This window comes from Patiria miniata, unplaced genomic scaffold, assembly GCF_015706575.1.
Source record: "Patiria miniata isolate m_02_andy unplaced genomic scaffold, ASM1570657v1 HiC_scaffold_5, whole genome shotgun sequence".
Taxonomy (NCBI): Eukaryota; Metazoa; Echinodermata; class Asteroidea; order Valvatida; family Asterinidae; genus Patiria; species Patiria miniata.
The window spans coordinates 33,687,747-33,706,391 of record NW_024037072.1 but is presented as its reverse complement, the minus strand read 5'-3'; the positions used below and the strand labels follow the sequence as shown (position 1 = coordinate 33,706,391).

Sequence of the window (18,645 nt, the reverse complement as noted above, 5' to 3'; positions counted from 1 at the left end):
GTGGTCAACACGTATTTCAATTAAACAAGGCATGTCAACAATGTGTTTTTTTACAATAATGAGTACTTTGTTCTTTTTAAGTGTTTTGAAAGAGAGTTGTAAACCAGTGATGTGTATGTCTTTCTAAATATACTTAATTGGACATGCTGCAGTTGGCAAAACTGACATATATTACCTTGTGACTTAGTAATGTAATAATTTTCTCGGCTTGTAAGAGCACAAGACAGTTTTCAAATGCATCAGTTTTTGTTCAGTACTTTCCTCTGCAAAAACGTATGTACGTTCTCAAGCTTGTTTCATGTGTCATGTCACTAAATCAATACTGATGTTAATCCAACTGTAAAACATTATGTCCCTTAAAGGACTAGTCAACATATAATGCAGTTAATGCATGCAGTTATGCCAATGTACTCCAACTAACTACTGAACGTGCACACTTACTTGTTTGACTAGGAATGCCTATTTATACACGTCCATGATAAAGTGAGTTTGCATCATTGCAGAAAATGGAAATAAAAAGTTCAGGATAGTAAGTTGTCGTGCACACAAATACAGGTTTTTTTAGGTTTTGGGATTATTTTGCCGCTGTTTTTGAAGATTTCTATGGTACTTTAATTCACCCAATACAATGCTTTACAGCAGTTGGAGTATATAAGCGAATATTGATTGGCAATTACTATCATCAGGACAAAAAAAACCGCAAATTAAACAGCCAAATTGTGTGGTCTCGAAGGGTCTTAAAGTGCGGCTATTAAAAACAGAATTCCCTCTCTTATTTGGTGCACTGAGGCTGTAGCTGGCACGTAGGGCATGTAAAGACAAATCCTGCTGCCTTTCGTCCTGTTACGCTGATGCCGACGCAATCTTGGTGAAACCACTTATTACAAGTGGAACATTCAATCCAGCGAACAACCTGTTTTATGAAAAGAAATTATTTTCCTCTCAAATAATTCATTGCAAAAGTTAGGCAATTCGAAAACAACGAATAAATCGCATTGTATATCCACCAGTTTTAGCTTTTATAATTATAAAAAGATAAGTGAATTCTGTGGCACCTAAGCATGTAATAATGACGCATTTCATTTTTGTCATGTTCAACAGTTAACTTCCTCGCAGACTGGCAATGGTGCATGTGTATTTATTATTTTCCACATTTTCCGGAGGCACTGGCAGCCGAACATGCTGGAATATTAAATCCCCCCCCCCCCCAAAAAAAAAAACCAAATGACTGTATTTTTGGTTTAATCCCCATTAATATATATTCATCTTTCAGATTTGAAATTTCATTTCATATCTAATGTCAAATCATCTGTTTACCGACAGTCCTTTTCTTAAAATCACATGCATGCTTGTTCGATATGTATCTACTTATTAAAAAAAGTTTCAAAATTGTTGAATACTCACTTTCTTGATTGCTTCTTTTGTGTTCCTTTTCGGTTCCTTCCGCATACACTTGTGACAAATATCCTGAAATTGAAACATCAAGTTGTGTCATCGTTTAACGTTAGCAGGTCCTTCTCCCAAATATTAATGCTGGTATATAGGATACGACATGCATAGCCTAAATACCTAGGACAGTTTGAACATTTGTATTGGTTGAATGCATGCCCATCACATGGGTTGATTCAAAGCGCCGGTTACACACTCCCAAGACACAAATTGCTAGTATGCACCCATGTACGGGCCGACTTCTTGTTGTTATTTTTTTTTAATTATAAGGTATTAATGAATTGGGATGACAGTGTACTTGAACTGCAGTTTCAAACAGGATGTTATATATACAATCGGCCAAATGTTCGGTGACTGCTAACAACCTCAGCTTTCGCCATTTTACAGTTGCCAGCCTCCAAGATATTTTGGGGCCATAATATTATTCCCTTCAAAATGATTATATACGTAAAAGTCTGTATTGAGATGTCATTTGGGGTTTTTTTTTTTATATACTTAAAGTTTGTTTAAGACGAAGATGTTGGTCACTGACTTACATCTCTCGACTCTGCCTGCAGTGAGCAGCCCGGAAGTGGTTGTGCAATACATTCGTCTACGTCTGCTGCCACTTTTTCACTGCTGCTTCTTCTACAATTAATTATAAAATCCACCGTAATTATTTATAAAATCCACCGTACTTTGTATGAACCACAATTACTTTGTCATTTCAAATTTTGGAATTTGTTGAGGTACCTTCAGGAAATTTGAAAATAGACCTTAATCCAACAAGAACCTGAATTATCGTGAGCACTAGTGCTGTCATTTAAGATTCACTGTATACTATAGAGGTGTTTGTGTAAACAAGGTTCCAGAATTTCCTGTTGTAAACTTTCATGAATATGGACTTACCGATAATCACATTTTGATCTCAATTTCAATGTACAAATTTCATATAAAATAAAATGAAAGGATCCTTCGAACAGGCATGCAGTGACTGTTTCAAATCATGTCAGTATGCAATGCCACGTTACTATTCGACTTAAAAATAAATGCATGTTGAGCACTTAATATAACTAGGGCCCTCAATCTGGAAAAAGTAAGATTAACATTGCTTATGTGCTTGTCCGGAGCCTCACTGCAGAAGGGTTTTTGTCTGTTATGCACTCACTGATCAAAATGTAACCCCCCCCCCCCTTTCTACATCCCTTATGCTACAAACAGCTACATGTACATCTCTCCAATCCGAATGCCGGTCAAGATATCTTTAACTGTAAATTGTTTTACCCTATCTTTGTCTACTGACACCTCCGCTTTCAAACAGCTGTCTTTGGGATTTCAATTTGTGGGTAGTTTTCCTCTTTCGTGCGCCTGTAAACAAAAAGTAACATACATGTACTCTTACTATTTGTCATGAATACCAACTGGATGACAAGGAGACCCCAAGTGCAGCAGATGCAAATGCCTTTTGGGGTTGTATTTGGGATTCGTCGGTGCGACATGACGACCACGCATGCTCCATGGTTATTAGTGTATTAGACAAAAATTGAGGTGGGTTCCTGAGCATGAGAGGAGCTTCAGATCACTTTGGAGAAAGTCAAGAAAGTGGCACCCTGCATGGCAGACTTGCAATCCATTTACAGGAGTTTCTTGTGCGTGGGGATATATCCAGACGTGGATGACTGAGGGGAGGACTGTCTTGATCACATGAAGCTTACGTCAAGAAGGGAAGGTTGCAAGTATATATAATTATTATTTTAAAATACACATACCTAAATCCGGATTGCTTGCTTGGCCCGTACTGCTCTTACATTCTGTTTAAAGGAGAATACTTTTTTGTCAACCAAATTGCCTGTTTCTTCTGCCAACTGCTTTCTCTCATAGGCCTATGCTAAGAGAATTCGAGAGTGAGATATTTGATCGTCATTTCTTTACTTGATTTTCTTGTTCTATTTCTTTTTTACACAGTTTCAAGTCAATATTTTGAGTTTTTTTTCCTAATAATTTTACGGAGTCTTCCAAACAAACTCAACTATGTCAATCTCCACATGTTGTTATCATACTTTTTTAATGCAATCAATAAACGTATAACATTCTTTTGCTACCTGTTCCATGTAAAACATGTTTGATGGATTCATGAGTGGAGTATTGCATTCCAATGTACCTCACAGCCATCACTTACGGATTTTTGAGTTTCCATCAGGTACTTCTGCTGAGGCAGCACTACTGCTAACAGTTCCTGTTAAAATCCAATGTCACATCATCATTATAATTCACTTTACATGTTTTGAAAAATAATATTTTTCTTTTTGAGATGTAAAATACCCCAATGTATTTAAAATATGTACATGTTTGTTGAACTATCCTTACCATTTTTTTTTTCAGGAAAACGGCTGGTCATATAAAATTATTGAAAACAACAACGTAGTGTTATAGGCTTTTAAAACCACACTAAATTCATGATACTAGTATACTTACTGAGTTTCTGTTCTGTGTCACAAGCCGTTGCTGAAGTACAATTAAAATTTAATTACTGACATTTAAAGAAACTTATAGCTTGCATCTCTTCTGCGGGGAATCCCCTGACTTGCCTCATCAACGATAAACACACCGACATAAAACAACCGACACGATGACACTCGGCATGCAATATCTGGTGACAATAAACTCCACTTTAAACCACACATCTCGGATTTGCATTTGATTTGCAATATTACAGAAACAATAAATTGCTTATTGAGGAGTTATTTGAGACTGTGAAATACAAACCTCACATTCGAGTCAACAAGCAGGTAACTTCCTGTGTCTTATTCCTCCTAGCCCCATAAATGTGGCCAGTTTACTGGACTGCCTCCGTAAACATAGGCCACACATCCACATGTACAAAAATCGTGTCGACTTTGCCAAATTTTGATTTTCACATTTACTAGGCTTAGTTTGTAGGATTTTTTTGCTTTAGAAGCATACTCACCCTCTTTAGAGGCTAGTCAGAAAGTGCTGCCTTTTTCAGATGTCTAATTTTTGTGAAATTTCATGTTGAAATTTTGATACGCAAACGTATAAAAATGAATCTGGAAATTTCACGAAAAATATACATCTGAAAAAGGCAGCACTTTCTGATTAGCCTATATAGAGGGTGAGAATGCTTCTAAAGCAAAAAAACCTACAAAGTAAGCCTAAATGTGAAAATCAAAATTTGGCAAAGTCGACACGATTTTTGTACATGTGGATGTGTGGCCTATGTTTACGGAGGCAGTCCAGTAAATAGGCCACATTTATGGGGCTATATTCCTCCATGCTTCCTGATCCTGCTCCTCATCCGCTTCAATTTTCTCAATGCACACGAATGCATAATGATGCATGGCGCCAGATGCATAGATGCAGTGATCATGCACGGTGATTTTCACGAAATAAAGAGGGCGCTGTCGGCATAAAATTACAGCTTCTGAAGAATCGAATCGTTGTCAGCTAGCCGTTGCAGCAACGCTCCGGGCATCCAGGCGGGATGCGCGAAGGGAGGGGGATCCCCTGCACCGACACCAAAAAGACCACCCCCTCATAAAATGGGAAATAGTTTTAAAAACCTGACGTCCTGTGAGAGTTATTTGTAAGACATCAGTAACAACAATATGCTTTACTGTATGTGTCTCGCAACAGACACATAAAAAAATGACGTGCAACCTCCCCCCCCCCCGGAAAAAAAACCTGGACGCGACCCTGTGTTCAACATCCTCTTCACATACATGTATCTCATTAGGACGATGATGATTTGGACCCAGCAAGATGTTGATATCCTGGCATAATTATTATGACATTCTTAATTGGCTGTCGACACATTAACAACATTCAGATCTTTCATTGTGGGCGTTACTAGGATTTTTCTCCAGAGGGTAGGGGGACGGGCCATTTGAGGCAAACCAATGAACCAAAAACTCTGGAGGATTTCAATCCAGAATTCCAATCAGGCGAGCAGGATGTTTTCATCCCCTTTCATTCCTTTCCCCTGTTTGGTTTGCCTTCTATCCCACCGTATATTTTTCCAAGGATTGGCCGGACTTCTGGAAATTCTGGAAATTTAAAACGAAGAATCAGTGGTTTGCCCTCTACGTTCGTCAGGTGAGACTGACCCCGTCGTAATGGCATGTTTGCCAACTAGAGACTACAGGTTGGACTCCTATGGGACAGAGATTTTATCTGCACAGATTTGGCACAGAAATAGATCTTCTTAAAATATAATAACTTCATAAAAAATTCCCGCTTTTGGTCCCCCCAAATTTAAGCACTGCATGTCGTGTCTGCCTTAAAAGAGATCAGAACTTTGAAAATGTATATTTTATATGTTTATGCAACAACTAGAACTGATCGAGAAGCTCGTTGAATATAATGTGCTAATTATTTCATGTCACTAGTGCGTTTCTTCCTTGCCACCTCACGGTCTAATTCCATTTATTATCAGTCTATTTCAGCTGTCCTTTCGGAAAGATCCAATCCTTTCCGTTTGCTTACTGGCTTGGTAAAATGATATCAATCTCTTGGGGGCAATCAGTTTTTGTGGAAAATGGGGAATGAGAAATCAAGTCAGATACGAAAAATTTAATCCCATGTTCCTGATATGATTTGTCTAAAGCTGAAAAATAATTATATACCGACTGTCACACAAATTAAAACCAAGAACTATAATTCTTGTGTATATCTACAAATGTATATGCAACTTTTAACAGGGTCGCACAATTTGCCAATTTGTGCGTCTGTTGTAGGGGCGTGGGGTGCACACCCCCACCCTTTCATCAGAAAAAAAATCAAGGAAATTTGTCAAACTGGTTATGTTTGTATCCTAATTAGGGACACGAATCTTTTGTAGATTACAAAACAATGTCCTCTGCAGAGACCCCTCTCCAGCAGGGCGGATGAAGACGCCTTCATCTGTGCAGGCGCGGTACAACTTGCCTGTACCTTTTGCTGTTTGGTCCATTTCAACCCCCCCCCCCCCCTTTCACGCTCCCACTTTTTGAAAATGCTGTATCCGCCATTGTGTTGAGAAATAATACACATGTATTTACAAAGTGCCAGTAAAAGGGCAGGGTGCCACAATTTAGTCAAATGAAAATTCATTCAAAGAAAAAACAGTAATTCGTAGTTCTATACCACCAGTTTTATTTGCAGCCATGTGCAACAGTTATACCAGTACTTATCTCTTAAAAAACGAAATAAGAAAGCAATCGTGCTAATTATCTTTTGAAAAATATGAATCTTTCCTTGTGGGCTCATAACTTCTGAAACAATAATATTATTGCCAAATTGATTACAAAATGTTGCTATATAAAAAGGCAATAACTTATCGAAAGAGCGACTAAATTTCCATTCCTCATCCACTTACAGCTTAACATTTGTCGCTATTGCGCATTCCTCATACATTTTACATCAAAAATAAAGGCATTTCCTCTAATTTGCGGTACTGGCGAAATAACACTTTTTAAACTTTTTTTTTTCAAGAACTGAACCCAAAAGAATTAATGTATGCAGTTGTTCTGTTAATTGTTACGGAGAAAACTTGAAATAATAAAGAAAAAATGCTTATGCTGCAGATGAATTTGATCCGTGCAAACTACAAAGCAGTGCACGCAAGGAACAGGTTCATGCAAAAATACGACTACAATCGTTGTTTTTAAGAAGTTACCAGTAACGCTCATTAATTACATCATATCCCGGCGGTGATTTATAATGACCGATGTCATTATTGTGCGTAATCAGTATTTCCCAAATAATTGTCAGGAATCATGAGGCCTTCCAATGATATTAAATCAATTGTAAATCACATAATAATACACAATATCCACAAAGATGGAGGCCCAGACGTTTATCCTCTTTTTATCAACTGCGATAATACACAAAACCACACTCTTTGACATTTCTCTTTGCTTTATTTGTGAGAAACGTTCCAGGAACGACACGCCTCTATTCGATTTTCTTCTGCAAATTCACAGAACTGATGTTGTTTGAAACACAAAATACTTCAACTTGCTTAAGTGTTTCCTGTTTCAAATGGTTAACATCCTGGTAACTTCCAGACAATACAAGTCAGCAAAACCAACAAAAGTTTGAACAAATTTCTCTGTCATGCCAAAAGGTTTGTTGATGATAGTAGACAAAAGATGACCAATCGTCCCCAGTTGAGTATAACCGTGAAGAACAATGCGACTGTTCGGGATATATATGACTCTCAAATAAATATACTTGAAATACTGTACTCGTCTTAAGCATAACAGAAACTGAAAGTTCTATTAATGCATTAACTTCAAATACCGTCAACTCCTCTTGTCAGATACGCTGAGGGGCTTGGCATATTGGTGGTATTCCACTTCACTGAACTTTGGCCTGCATAAGGTCTACAACATTTTTCTTACTTAGTGCAGTATAACAGATAGCCAAATTCGGGCAAATGTACGGTCAGTCTCAAGGACTGTATTTTGTGCCATTATTTACATATTCGTCTCCACCACAAAAAAAAGCTTCTCTTCTTGCCCATAATATTTACAACCATTTAGCTATATTATGTAATGTCCTATATTACGTATGTTTGCTTGTTTGTATGTCCATTCTTGGTCATTGCTCTATCTTAGTCAAATTTGTTCTTCTGGAATCCATTCCAATTATTTTTTACTAACACTGAGCTTCAACAGGACTCCCTGTACCTTGCCATCGTCTTATTGATTTTGAATCAATATTGAATCTTTGATTTCGTCTCTTTACTTCAAGTAAATTTTGATGAAAGCAGTGTTTTTTCGAACCTTATTAAAAACGAAATCATACTGTTCTTCCAAGAATTTCCATGCTATTTGAGGTAACTCGTGCTATAATAAGACACTGCACCAGCCCATGCAAACATTACTACAATTTGTTTGGGAAGGGTGCTTTGAGGGTGGGTTTTATTTCTTTATTTGGCATTTTCCTTCAACCGGCATAGGTATGTAACAACACAGAAAGCGGATGAGAAACCGGCAAGCTTTTCCTTAATCTGTTTCATTTGTGACACGAACAGGATGTCTGCACGCATGGGCTGAAATACTGGGGATGGGGTATTCCCACACACTGTTTTGGGGAGAGTACACGCTGTTTTAGGGAGGGTAAAAATAGCAGAATTTGAGGGGTTTTTTTTGGGGGGGGGGGATGTCGCCAAATTCCAAATAAATTCAATCGCGCTGAAATAAGGACAACAAATTTAACAGTTACAAATACGCTGCTCTGATACGAACAGCACCCCTAGTGTCATGTGGTGTCAGCACCCCCTCCCTCTGGTCCCAGGCACGAACTAACGATAAAAAGCTGAAATCAGTCCATCCCGTCGCACGAACTATATACCATTTCTAAGGATGCAATGGACACATCGCCAAATGTTTTCAAAGATGTATTTGCGTCAGGAAGATGTTTAATTTAATTTTGGGTGTTGCCCTGCCCAACGTATATTATGAACACTAAATGCTCAGTGTGTACACCCGAGAGCTTGTGGAAAAAACGCAAGCTTGACTCAGCTGGGACTCGAACCCACGAACTCCTGCGTTTAAGTGCAGATGTCTTAACCACTCGACCGCCGAACTTGCTGGTACGAGTAACATGTAGCAGCGGGTACCGCGAACAATTATTTATGAAACGACAAATGTGTCAACAGGATGTTTCATACTCTTCAAGAGCACCGTCTATGGCGCATACGCGCAGTTGATGTTATCTTTGACCTTTCAACAAATACCTACGGAAGCGTATGTAGGACATGAATGTCCAGTACAGTGAGAACAGTGAATTTTCGGTCCCAGATCGTCTTTCACTGACAAGGTAACTGCTATAACAAGGTACTTTGTGAAGTCCCAAGGACCTTGTTATAACAGTGTTCCACTGTACCCGTTATTTCGCTCGGGCAGATTATGTCACCCAGGCGAAATAGCGGGTGGGTTTTCGTCTGGCATGTCCTAAATACTCTTCCGTAGTAACGTTGCGCATACCCAACACGCATTTTCCCCCGCTATGGTTTTTGCATATCCGTATAGCCTAACAATGCTTTGCAGTACTGGCGAATGTAAAATTGTGGTTGGTTTCAAAGGCCCTGTTTTCTGATCCGCCCAGGTAAGCCATATTGACATAAACCGTGCATGCATGTTTGTGACTGCAAACAACGTTAGTCACTATCACATGATTTCTACATAATCGCTGTGCAAATAGCACAGTGAACCTGCATGGTGCACACTGAACGAAGTACTTGGCTTTTATCCGTACTCGGAGCTGTAAACATGATTGAATAAAATTCATGGCGGCACAGCCACTGTCACGCGATCTCTATATTCAATTTTTGCTGGCCAGTTATCACCGCCCCCGTAGTTTTAATGTTAGACCCTACACTGTAAAAAAAAAATTACCCAATGTTGGGTACCAGGTGAACAGCACAGCCTAACTGTTGGGCAAAAAGATTACCCAACTGGCATGATTCTGTCCAGATATTGGGCAAACTTGTCTAATTTTACCCCAAAGATGTGGAAAATATCAACAATTTTTACACAGCGTTTGGATAGTATTTTTACCCAACAGTTAAGCTGTTCACCTGGTACCCAGTGTTGACAGATTAATTCTCTGGCCGTTAGTGTCCCAGGATTGGCAGAAAGTAATGTCTGTCAAATACTTAAATACAGAACATGAATCGTAACTTATGTACACATACATGTCCATAGCACTTCTTACTATAGGCAGACATTTTGCAATAGAACCAGTTCTCTACGAAGCTGTATTAAGAACATGGGGACAACAACAAAAAAGCTTGCCCTTGAGCTAAGTCGTACGTAAGACTTACATGTCGTACGTACGACTTATATCTCGTACGTAAGACATTATAATTCATAAGTCGTACATGCGACATAATCCTACGTACGACTTAGCTCAAGTGAAGTTTAAAATAAAATATTGATTGTATAAGCGGTTGCGTGTAAGACAGTTTTTCGTCGTTCTCTAACCGTGTCTGAGAATTAATGGCTCGCAGAGCTATAGTCTGTTGTCAAGCTTGTCCTTGCGTGGATTTCAGCTGGCGGCGACCAACACCTAGTTCTAAGCCAAAAGATTTGGATGCAGCGCGTACAGTGGCCATTATCCTCTGATCATGTGTAAATGTTTTAAATCTTAAATGTTGAAAGGGCTTCCTTCACTGGATTTTTAAAAGTCGGTTCATGTGCGGGAGGGAAGCAATATGTATATGATGTTTACTGACAGATTCAAACATGCATTTCCGCCTATCGTGCCGTGACCATTTTATCATTGAAAACTTCCGGCAATTTGATTTGGGAATTTTTCAGCTATAGGCACTAGTCTTCGACAGATATGAATTTTGAAGTTAAATTTTTTAGCTTTTGAGAAACGTTTTAAATCCTGCAATGTACTTTTTACCCCCCAGGGTAAAGATATTTGTACAGTGAAAATAATTTTTCTTTTAATTTTTACTTTGTTCCTCTATGTGTTGTTTCGTGTTTGTCTACATCCTGCATGCGTTTCTGTTTCGAAACCGTGTCCTGGGTTTTATGTACATTCTTGTTGTGAAATAAAGAATGATCATATATATGGTCATTCTCTTGCGACTGCGCATATCTGAAAGTTTAAAGGTGACCAGACAACTCCATTTCTCCCTTCAAAAGAGATTGGTGAGGCATCGTTGGCTCGCTTGAAAGTAAAATGATGCAGAAGGTGTGTGAAGAAGATGAATAGCTCCATCTTCGCAAGGTGTTCTCCGGGACATGATCTCCGACCTAGGATGATATCAAAGATCGGCTCAACATAAGAGTCTTCGTTGTAAAAAAGTTGAATTAGTCTGTGATCATCATATCACGATAGAAAAGCATATTACATGCACTATGCATAATTATGGAAAGAAAGTTGTCTAGCAACCTGCCCCAGCATTGCCATGAAAAAGGCAAACTTTTCATCAGTCCCTACCCCCATATGCCGTGATTCTGGGATCCCAAGTGCCTCGGCTTAAAACCGATCCGAAATCCAGCCTTCATCCATACCCAACCAAAAATCATAATCATTTTCACTTGACTAGACACTTTGGTCAGGCTGTTGTAAAGAATGTGGAAAGGTTTTAAGTGTTACTCGCCTGTGCCGAATGGGATCAACTCCTCGCGAGGCCGGAATTTGCCGGCTCGATCAAGGAATCGCTCCGGCCGAAATTTCTCAGGCTCCTCCCATACCAACGGGTCAAAGTGGTTGTGCCAAATGTTGGCATTGATGATTGTCCCTTTGGGAATCTTGTACCTTTTAGATGGATTTCAATACAAAAATGATGCAAAAGGGAGGATACTTTTTTTTCACAAATCTCAATGTATGCTCGATTTTTTCCCTCCAAAAGAAAAAAATGCTTACACTTTTTGTTTTACCTAAGAAGGGTCAGATCTTCCCGATCTATTCCTAAAAGCTGTTAATACGGGCGATTCACAATAGTGCGCCTCCAAGAGTTTTCAACGCGTTGGCCAATCACAATGCGCGAAATCAGTCGACCTTTTCCAAACGCGCATTGGGTCGACAGATTTTGCGCATTGTGATTGGCCAACGCGTTGCAAACTCTTGGAGGCGCACTATTGTGAATCGCCCGTATTGTTTCAATAAATGACGTTTTTCAAAATGTTGAAACGTAACCGCAAGATACACCAAACGCTGAAAAATATTGTTTCAAATACCAAAGACGAACAAAGCCTCCTGAGAGCTTAAGAAATAATATCACTGCAGTATTCCAAACTTTTTGAGATCATCGTGCAAAATGCATTTTTTCTGTGTACCGGATTTGATGGGAAGCATACTGTTTTAAAATTAACTGTAATCACTATTATTATTAGATATATCTCTTAAAAACTTATGGGCTGACTTTTTCCGAGTCAGGATTATTCATCAAAGCCTAATGTAAACGCAATTAATCTTAGTAGCGTAGTGTGGCTGAAGGATTCGCAAGTGATAACACCTAACAGGGACCATGACGTGAACGCTCCTTAATGCCCCCCCCCCCCCCCCCACAACAGTCCTGAACAATAGTCCTGACAAGGGTGCAGACCAGTAAATCGGTCCGAAATTGCCTGCGCCGGCCAAATCACGATTTGCATGCCCTCAAAATCTTCGGTATTTGAGCATGCTGTGGGCCATGAACTTGAGGGTTTGTAAAAAATATGGATGGAAGCCGTGCACAGGACTGGGAACTTGCATTTCTGTGTAATTTTGATGTAATTTGGACCCTAAAAGCGCTCTATTTTGCAATGGAGTGTATGCATCGTTTTTCAAAATGGCGATGGGCTTCAGGACTATTTTCAGGGGTGATCATCTTCAGATGGAAATTTCTCCTAAAAGTCATCAGTTGACCCCCCGAAAATTGAAAAGAAAATGAAAGATGATGAAATAAGCTTTAATTTGATGTGTGTCTCGAACACCTTGGAGAGTTGTGAGTATTTTTCCCGAATTTTTGAAGTGGGAGCATTTACCATTGGGGTCTATGGAAGTTTATTTACTGGCCTGCTACCACAAGCAGCGTGTGTCTCTGTGGACCGAACATCTTACCCACGCACCACATACTTTGTCCAACATCAGCCTATAAACCCTACCCTCAGGTGCCAGTGAGGCATGGTCTTTCTGGTCATGCTCCAACCAACTTAGAACTGCTGTTGGCCGCTGCAATCCAGAGGAGCAGACCATGCAACAACTCCTAGTCTGCCCACTTCTCCTGCAGAGACTTGCACTCAAGAAGATCTGGCAGCACTGACCCCTCGTGCGGTGCAATGCACCCAACACTGGATCGGGACTATTTAAGCGTAGTGACTCGAGAAGAAGAAGAACGCAATTAATATATTTTGCTTGAAATCTCAATTCTTCATTTTTTTTCTGTCTGTTAATGAAGTTTTGCCAGGTTTGCTTCGTTTTCGATTTAAGATGGCCGACTTATGAAAAAGACGTAATGCTTACCCCATAAGTGTGGTGTCCTCAGAACACCGATGTGACAAACCAAGCGGCACAACAGTTGCCACGCGTTGAATCTCGCACAGCACAGCTTTGGTGTATGGCAGCTCGGGCTTATCAGCAATTCTTGGCAGCCGATTGCGACCAGTGACACCATCCAACTCTCTCTGGACTCGACTCTGTATCTCTGGGTGCCCCATCATGTAGAGCATGGCCCAGCGGAGGGTGGTGGCAGTGGTCTCTGTCCCTGCGCCGAACAAATCGGTTAGGATACGGAGAAGGTTCTCTGTCTGCAAAGCCGGAGATTTAACGCCTACCCTTTCCTTTTCTTGCTTTTCATGGAAGAAGACATCAATCAGATCTCGAGGGCTGCCCTTAAGGTCTTGCCGACCATGCTCCTGGAAGAGCACACGAACATGGCTGTAATAGGACTTTATCGCTCGGATATAGCTTAGCAAGGGGGGCAAGAACCACAGTTTCACGAAAACAGGGGAAAACTCAAACAGGCCCCCAGCTCCCGCTTCTGCAATCATGTCGGTCAACAGCCGCAGGAGCCGCTCGAATGCTGGATCGGAGTACTGGAACCTTCTACCGAACACCACCGAGCAAATGATGTTGGACACAGCATTACTGATCAGGTGCCTGGGGTCGAAAGCCCTGCCGTTGTGCTGACTCATAGCTTCGGCGAGGATCGCAGCTTCGGCTGCGATGTTCTGCTCAAAACCTGACCTGCCGATCCCTTGCCCCTTTAGTACCGTTATGATGAACGCACGAATTTCGGTCCATTCATTACCAGACGATCCCAGGATTCCTTATGAAAGAATAAAATAGAATCAATTTATGCGATTGATTTACGCACGAATTTTTGCCTCTGAATCCGCATTTTTATATTCAATTTGCTATTGAAGGGGAAGCAGAGGGCCCTTTTTGGCTTCGAAGATTAAGTTCATGAATGAGCTATTAAAAATTGACATGATGCTTGTTGACTGATCTCTGTCTTCTCAACTTGTTGTACTTGAGAGGGTGTGTTTCTTACGTTTACCCATCCTTTATTAGAATCGCCCCGCGACACACCCATGAAATTCAGGGGTGCTTTCATTTACGCGTGCGCCCTTATTTGTCATATTTGCATATACTTTCCTCTGAACGGTAAGAATGTGCAATATATACGGACAGCACAATATGCATCTTGGAAGTGGCGGTATGTACATGTATGTCAAAAATGGTGGATGGAATGTAGGCAGATAACGTTTGACCAACGTCTGAAAGACGTCTGGGAACCAGTCTAGTCCGCAGATGGGGTTGTCGTGTTTGTTTTTGCTTCTGTTCTCGGGGGGATGGGGGTCGATGCCCCCGCGCTCGGACATCAAATATGGAAATTTTTAAAAAGATGGAGAATGACATCCTGCAAGATTTATTATTTCTGAGCGCATCAGTAACAATGTGATGTATCGACTGTTTGTCCTTTTTTGGCATTTAAAAAAGACATGATGGGCCTGACAGCCCCTTCCAGAAAAAAAAAATCTGCGCCTGACCCTGAGAAGACTGTTGGAGCTCTCGTCCCAGGGAAAGTATTTGGACTGTGATACCGATCTTCGCTTTTTGTGGCATAGGGATTTCCTTGTTGAATGTACCCCCTACCTGTCCCAGGAATGATGGTGTCCGTGATGTGGAACTTTGGCCTGGCGCTGAGTTGCCGTTGGGCGAAGGCCGCCTTGACTGCGCGGTGCCCGTGTAGGACGACGACTCGTGTTCCAGCCAAATCTATTCTCACAATTTTGCCGTATCTGATGAGGGGTAGATGATCAATATTAAGCTTCGCAATTATGTACGGTTGTTGCATGTTGTGACGGGGTCTGTTGTATTTTGTACCCCAATGGAGGCGAATATAAGCATATAGCATATAAGATGTCAGTTTGACCTCATACGGTGTACAAAACTCGGGTGTCTGGAGTGAACTAATTTCTTGAGGGAAGGCAGATCCAGGATTTTCAATTAATCTCGATTACAGAGATCCTGTTTATTACTATGGCATTCTGTGGGAAAAGACTAGGGAAATGAATGTCACAGTAATACCCCTTTTTTCACGAGAGCTCATCACTACATTCGCTAATGCCACGGAAGTCAGATGGAATCATTTACCTGCAGCCCCAGAGAACATCAACGAATTGCCGGGTATACCTCGAACAGGGCTGCAGTGGACAAAGTGACGTCTAGACCCCCCCCCCTCCCACCCTTTGAGCCCCTTTTCATTATAACGATCCACCGAAATCAAAACCAAACACAAAGACCAAAGGCCAGGGAACAAGAATGAAGGAAACCAAACGGACTAATAGGGCCAAAAAAAGGAAAAGGACAACAAACTGTCCAAAAGACCATATGTCCAGTAACAAAAAAGACCAAAGACCCAAACCCCAAAAGGGTCCCAAAGACCGAGGACTAGGACCAAAAAGACCAAGACAAGAATAACAGTCCATTGGGAATACCTTCTTGACAGTTCAGAGATCGTTTCTTGCGCCTGTTTCCTCGACCCCATCAGTTGAGGGAGGTTACCAAGAAGCGGCCATCCTCTGGGACCAGGCGGTAGACTTTGAGATCGACGGAGGAACCAGAACAAGACAAGAAACAATGCGATGACGAACAGGAAAAATCGAGTGGTAACCGACTGGATCCAGTTCTCGAATAAATTCATCGTTACGGTAACAAGGTTAATTCCGAACCAGATATTACAGTGGTTTTTCACATCGACGACCAGTAGCACTGAGGCAACAACTACTTTGGCTTTAAATCAAAGGTTCTAGTTCCAAAGTACATCGTCCACAGTGCTATGTTATGGTGCTTCTTGTGTCGTTACACTTTACTCTATAAACTATTCAATGGTAGTTTCCAAACAAAATGGGCAAAGAAACAACGAAAACGTTCTCGCTGACTGTACGGTGAGTTTTTCAAAAAAAATATCGACATGTGCATATATTTACTTAAAGGATTGAAAAAAAATTTTCCTCCGACTGACAGAAAACTTTATAATGCTCTATAACAGTATCCCATTTAAAGCATCGCTAGACAGACATAGTAAACTAAAACTAATTTATGAGTGTGAAAAAGTTACGCATGTACATACAACAGAGCAACAATATACGAAATACTGCAATTATACAGCTGAAGGTCTTAAGGCCCACAAGTTATCATCAAACCGATAATTCACCTATTCACGTGGATGACTGAGGGGAGGACTGTCTTGATCATATGAAGCTTACGTCAAGAAGGACCTAAATCCGGATTGCTTGCTTGGCCCGTACTGCTCTTACATTCTGTTTAAAGGAGAATACTTTTTGTCAACCAAATTGCCTGTTTCTTCTGCCAACTGCTTTCTCTCATATGCTAAGAGAATTCGAGAGTGAGATATTTGATCATCATTTCTTTACTTGATTTTCTTGTTCTATTTCTTTTTTACACAGTTTCAAGTCAATATTTTGAGGTTTTTTTCCTAATAATTTTACGGAGTCTTCCAAACAAACTCAACTATGTCAATCTCCACATGTTGTTATCATACTTTTTTTTAATGCAATCAATAAACGTATAACATTCTTTTGCTACCTGTTCCATGTAAAACATGTTTGATGGATTCATGAGTGGAGTATTGCATTCCAATGTACCTCACAGCCATCACTTACGGATTTTTGAGTTTCCATCAGGTACTTCTGCTGCGGCAGCACTACTGCTAACAGTTCCTGTTAAAATCCAATGTCACATCATCATTATAATTCACTTTACATGTTTTGAAAAATAATATTTTTCTTTTTGAGATGTAAAATACCCCAATGTATTTAAAATATGTGCATGTTTGTTGAACTATCCTTACCATTTTTTTTCTTCAGGAAAACGGCTGGTCATATAAAATTATTGAAAACAACAACGTGGTGTTATAGGCTTTTAAAACCACACTAAATTCATAATACTAGTATACTTACTGAGTTTCTGTTCTGTGTCACAAGCCGTTGCTGAAATACAATTAACATTCAATCACCTCAGATAAATTTTGAACTTACACCTATGTAAAAGTTATGTGCTTTCATATTTAAAAGACTAATTTCCTGAGCTGTAATCTGATTTAACTGTCACCAGTCAGGTTACTCCTCACGTCCAACGGCTGGAAAATGTGTTATGAACTACATTGGTCATTCCATATACTATCCAATAACAACTAATTAACCATAAATCATGATACTCACATATGTTTGCATTCCCTGTAGTACTTGCTTGCGCTGGAAAATGGGAAATTTGAATGTTAAAACTAAAAAAAAAGACAAAGAGGATGACAAAAGTACCATTTGAGATTTACATTTTCCTTGCACCCATAATGGTACCCACTCCTCGACTTTTAATTAGGGAATAAATTTGTGCTTGGGCGTTCTTATAAAAGTACGTTTGGGACCGGGTCAGGGGAATGGACTCCATATTTGGCACGAGCCGAAGGCGAGAGACTTTATCGGTGACCCAGGGCCCTGCAGCCTACTTCTTTAAGAACGGCTAAGCACATATTTATTCCCATTCACAATACCTCTGAGTCAAAAAGTCAAAATAAGTCTAAATAAGTTTTGTTCATAAATTTTACTTCATGTTTCTAGCTATATAATGGTGCCTCTCGCGAGAAGTCGTAAACAATCTCGCCGGTTAAGTGTGAATGTAGGACTCTGCACATACCCATGTGAAGATTGTGAAGGTTGAATTAATAAAGGGACCACGTAGATTTCATAGGATTCCAAATTACCTGTGACACTGCCAAAGTGTTTGCGACCAGCCAGCCGGTGTTTTTTTTCCAACCGTTTTAAGGCCACACACGTGACGGGCTCTCGACTATAGGGCTGGGTAAACTGTCTTATGTATTTGTTAATTAAGTAAAATCAAGGGCGGATCCAGGAAGGCCACGACCGCCCCCCCCCCCCCCTACACAAAACGAACCCAATTTTGTTTTAAGTGACGTCGCAGTAAAGACAGGCACTGCGTATCATCTATTATTTTCCATAATCAAACGGTAAAAGTAGTAAGAAACTGCCTCAGATTGCACCACCGAGCATTTAGAATTCAAAGAATTTTCGGGGCCTTTAAGTGGGCCCCAAACCCAACGCCGTAATGTTTTGGACCCACTTTTTGGGGACCAAAATTTTTTTAGCCCCCCAAAAAATGTGTTCTGGATCCGCCCTTGAGAAAACTATGATTATACATGCGCGCATAGTTATGGTTCAGTTAGAG

The 18,645-nt window shown here is 40.3% G+C and overlaps 1 protein-coding gene and 1 long non-coding RNA gene across 2 annotated transcripts; both read right to left on the bottom strand.

Moving 5' to 3' along the window:
• Nucleotides 1-2,716: 2,716 nt before the first annotated feature.
• Nucleotides 2,717-3,698, bottom strand: LOC119741543. Its single transcript, XR_005272745.1, has 3 exons — nt 3,608-3,698; nt 3,198-3,239; nt 2,717-2,796 (listed from the first exon to the last, which is right to left on the bottom strand). It is a non-coding gene; the product is annotated as an uncharacterized LOC119741543 (long non-coding RNA).
• A 6,999-nt stretch (nt 3,699-10,697) lies between these two features.
• Nucleotides 10,698-18,100, bottom strand: LOC119741392 (cytochrome P450 2J2-like). Its single transcript, XM_038217140.1, has 8 exons — nt 18,097-18,100; nt 17,067-17,123; nt 16,662-16,695; nt 15,879-15,980; nt 15,034-15,179; nt 13,399-14,203; nt 11,552-11,709; nt 10,698-11,201 (listed from the first exon to the last, which is right to left on the bottom strand). The coding sequence occupies exons 1-8, from the start codon at nt 18,098-18,100 to the stop codon at nt 11,020-11,022; spliced, it is 1,488 nt and encodes a 495-aa protein (XP_038073068.1). The 3' UTR covers nt 10,698-11,019.
• Between the last annotated feature and the right edge of the window lie 545 nt (nt 18,101-18,645).

Bases quoted from the DNA above. Each gene is read 5' to 3' on its own strand.
- LOC119741392 (XM_038217140.1), bottom strand. The intron at 16,696-17,066 runs GTAAGTGATGGC...ACAGAATGTAAG, and splicing joins TGATGGAAACTCAAAAATCC to AGCAGTACGGGCCAAGCAAG. The intron at 15,180-15,878 runs GTATTCCCAATG...ACCCCTCATCAG, and splicing joins ATCTCTGAACTGTCAAGAAG to ATACGGCAAAATTGTGAGAA.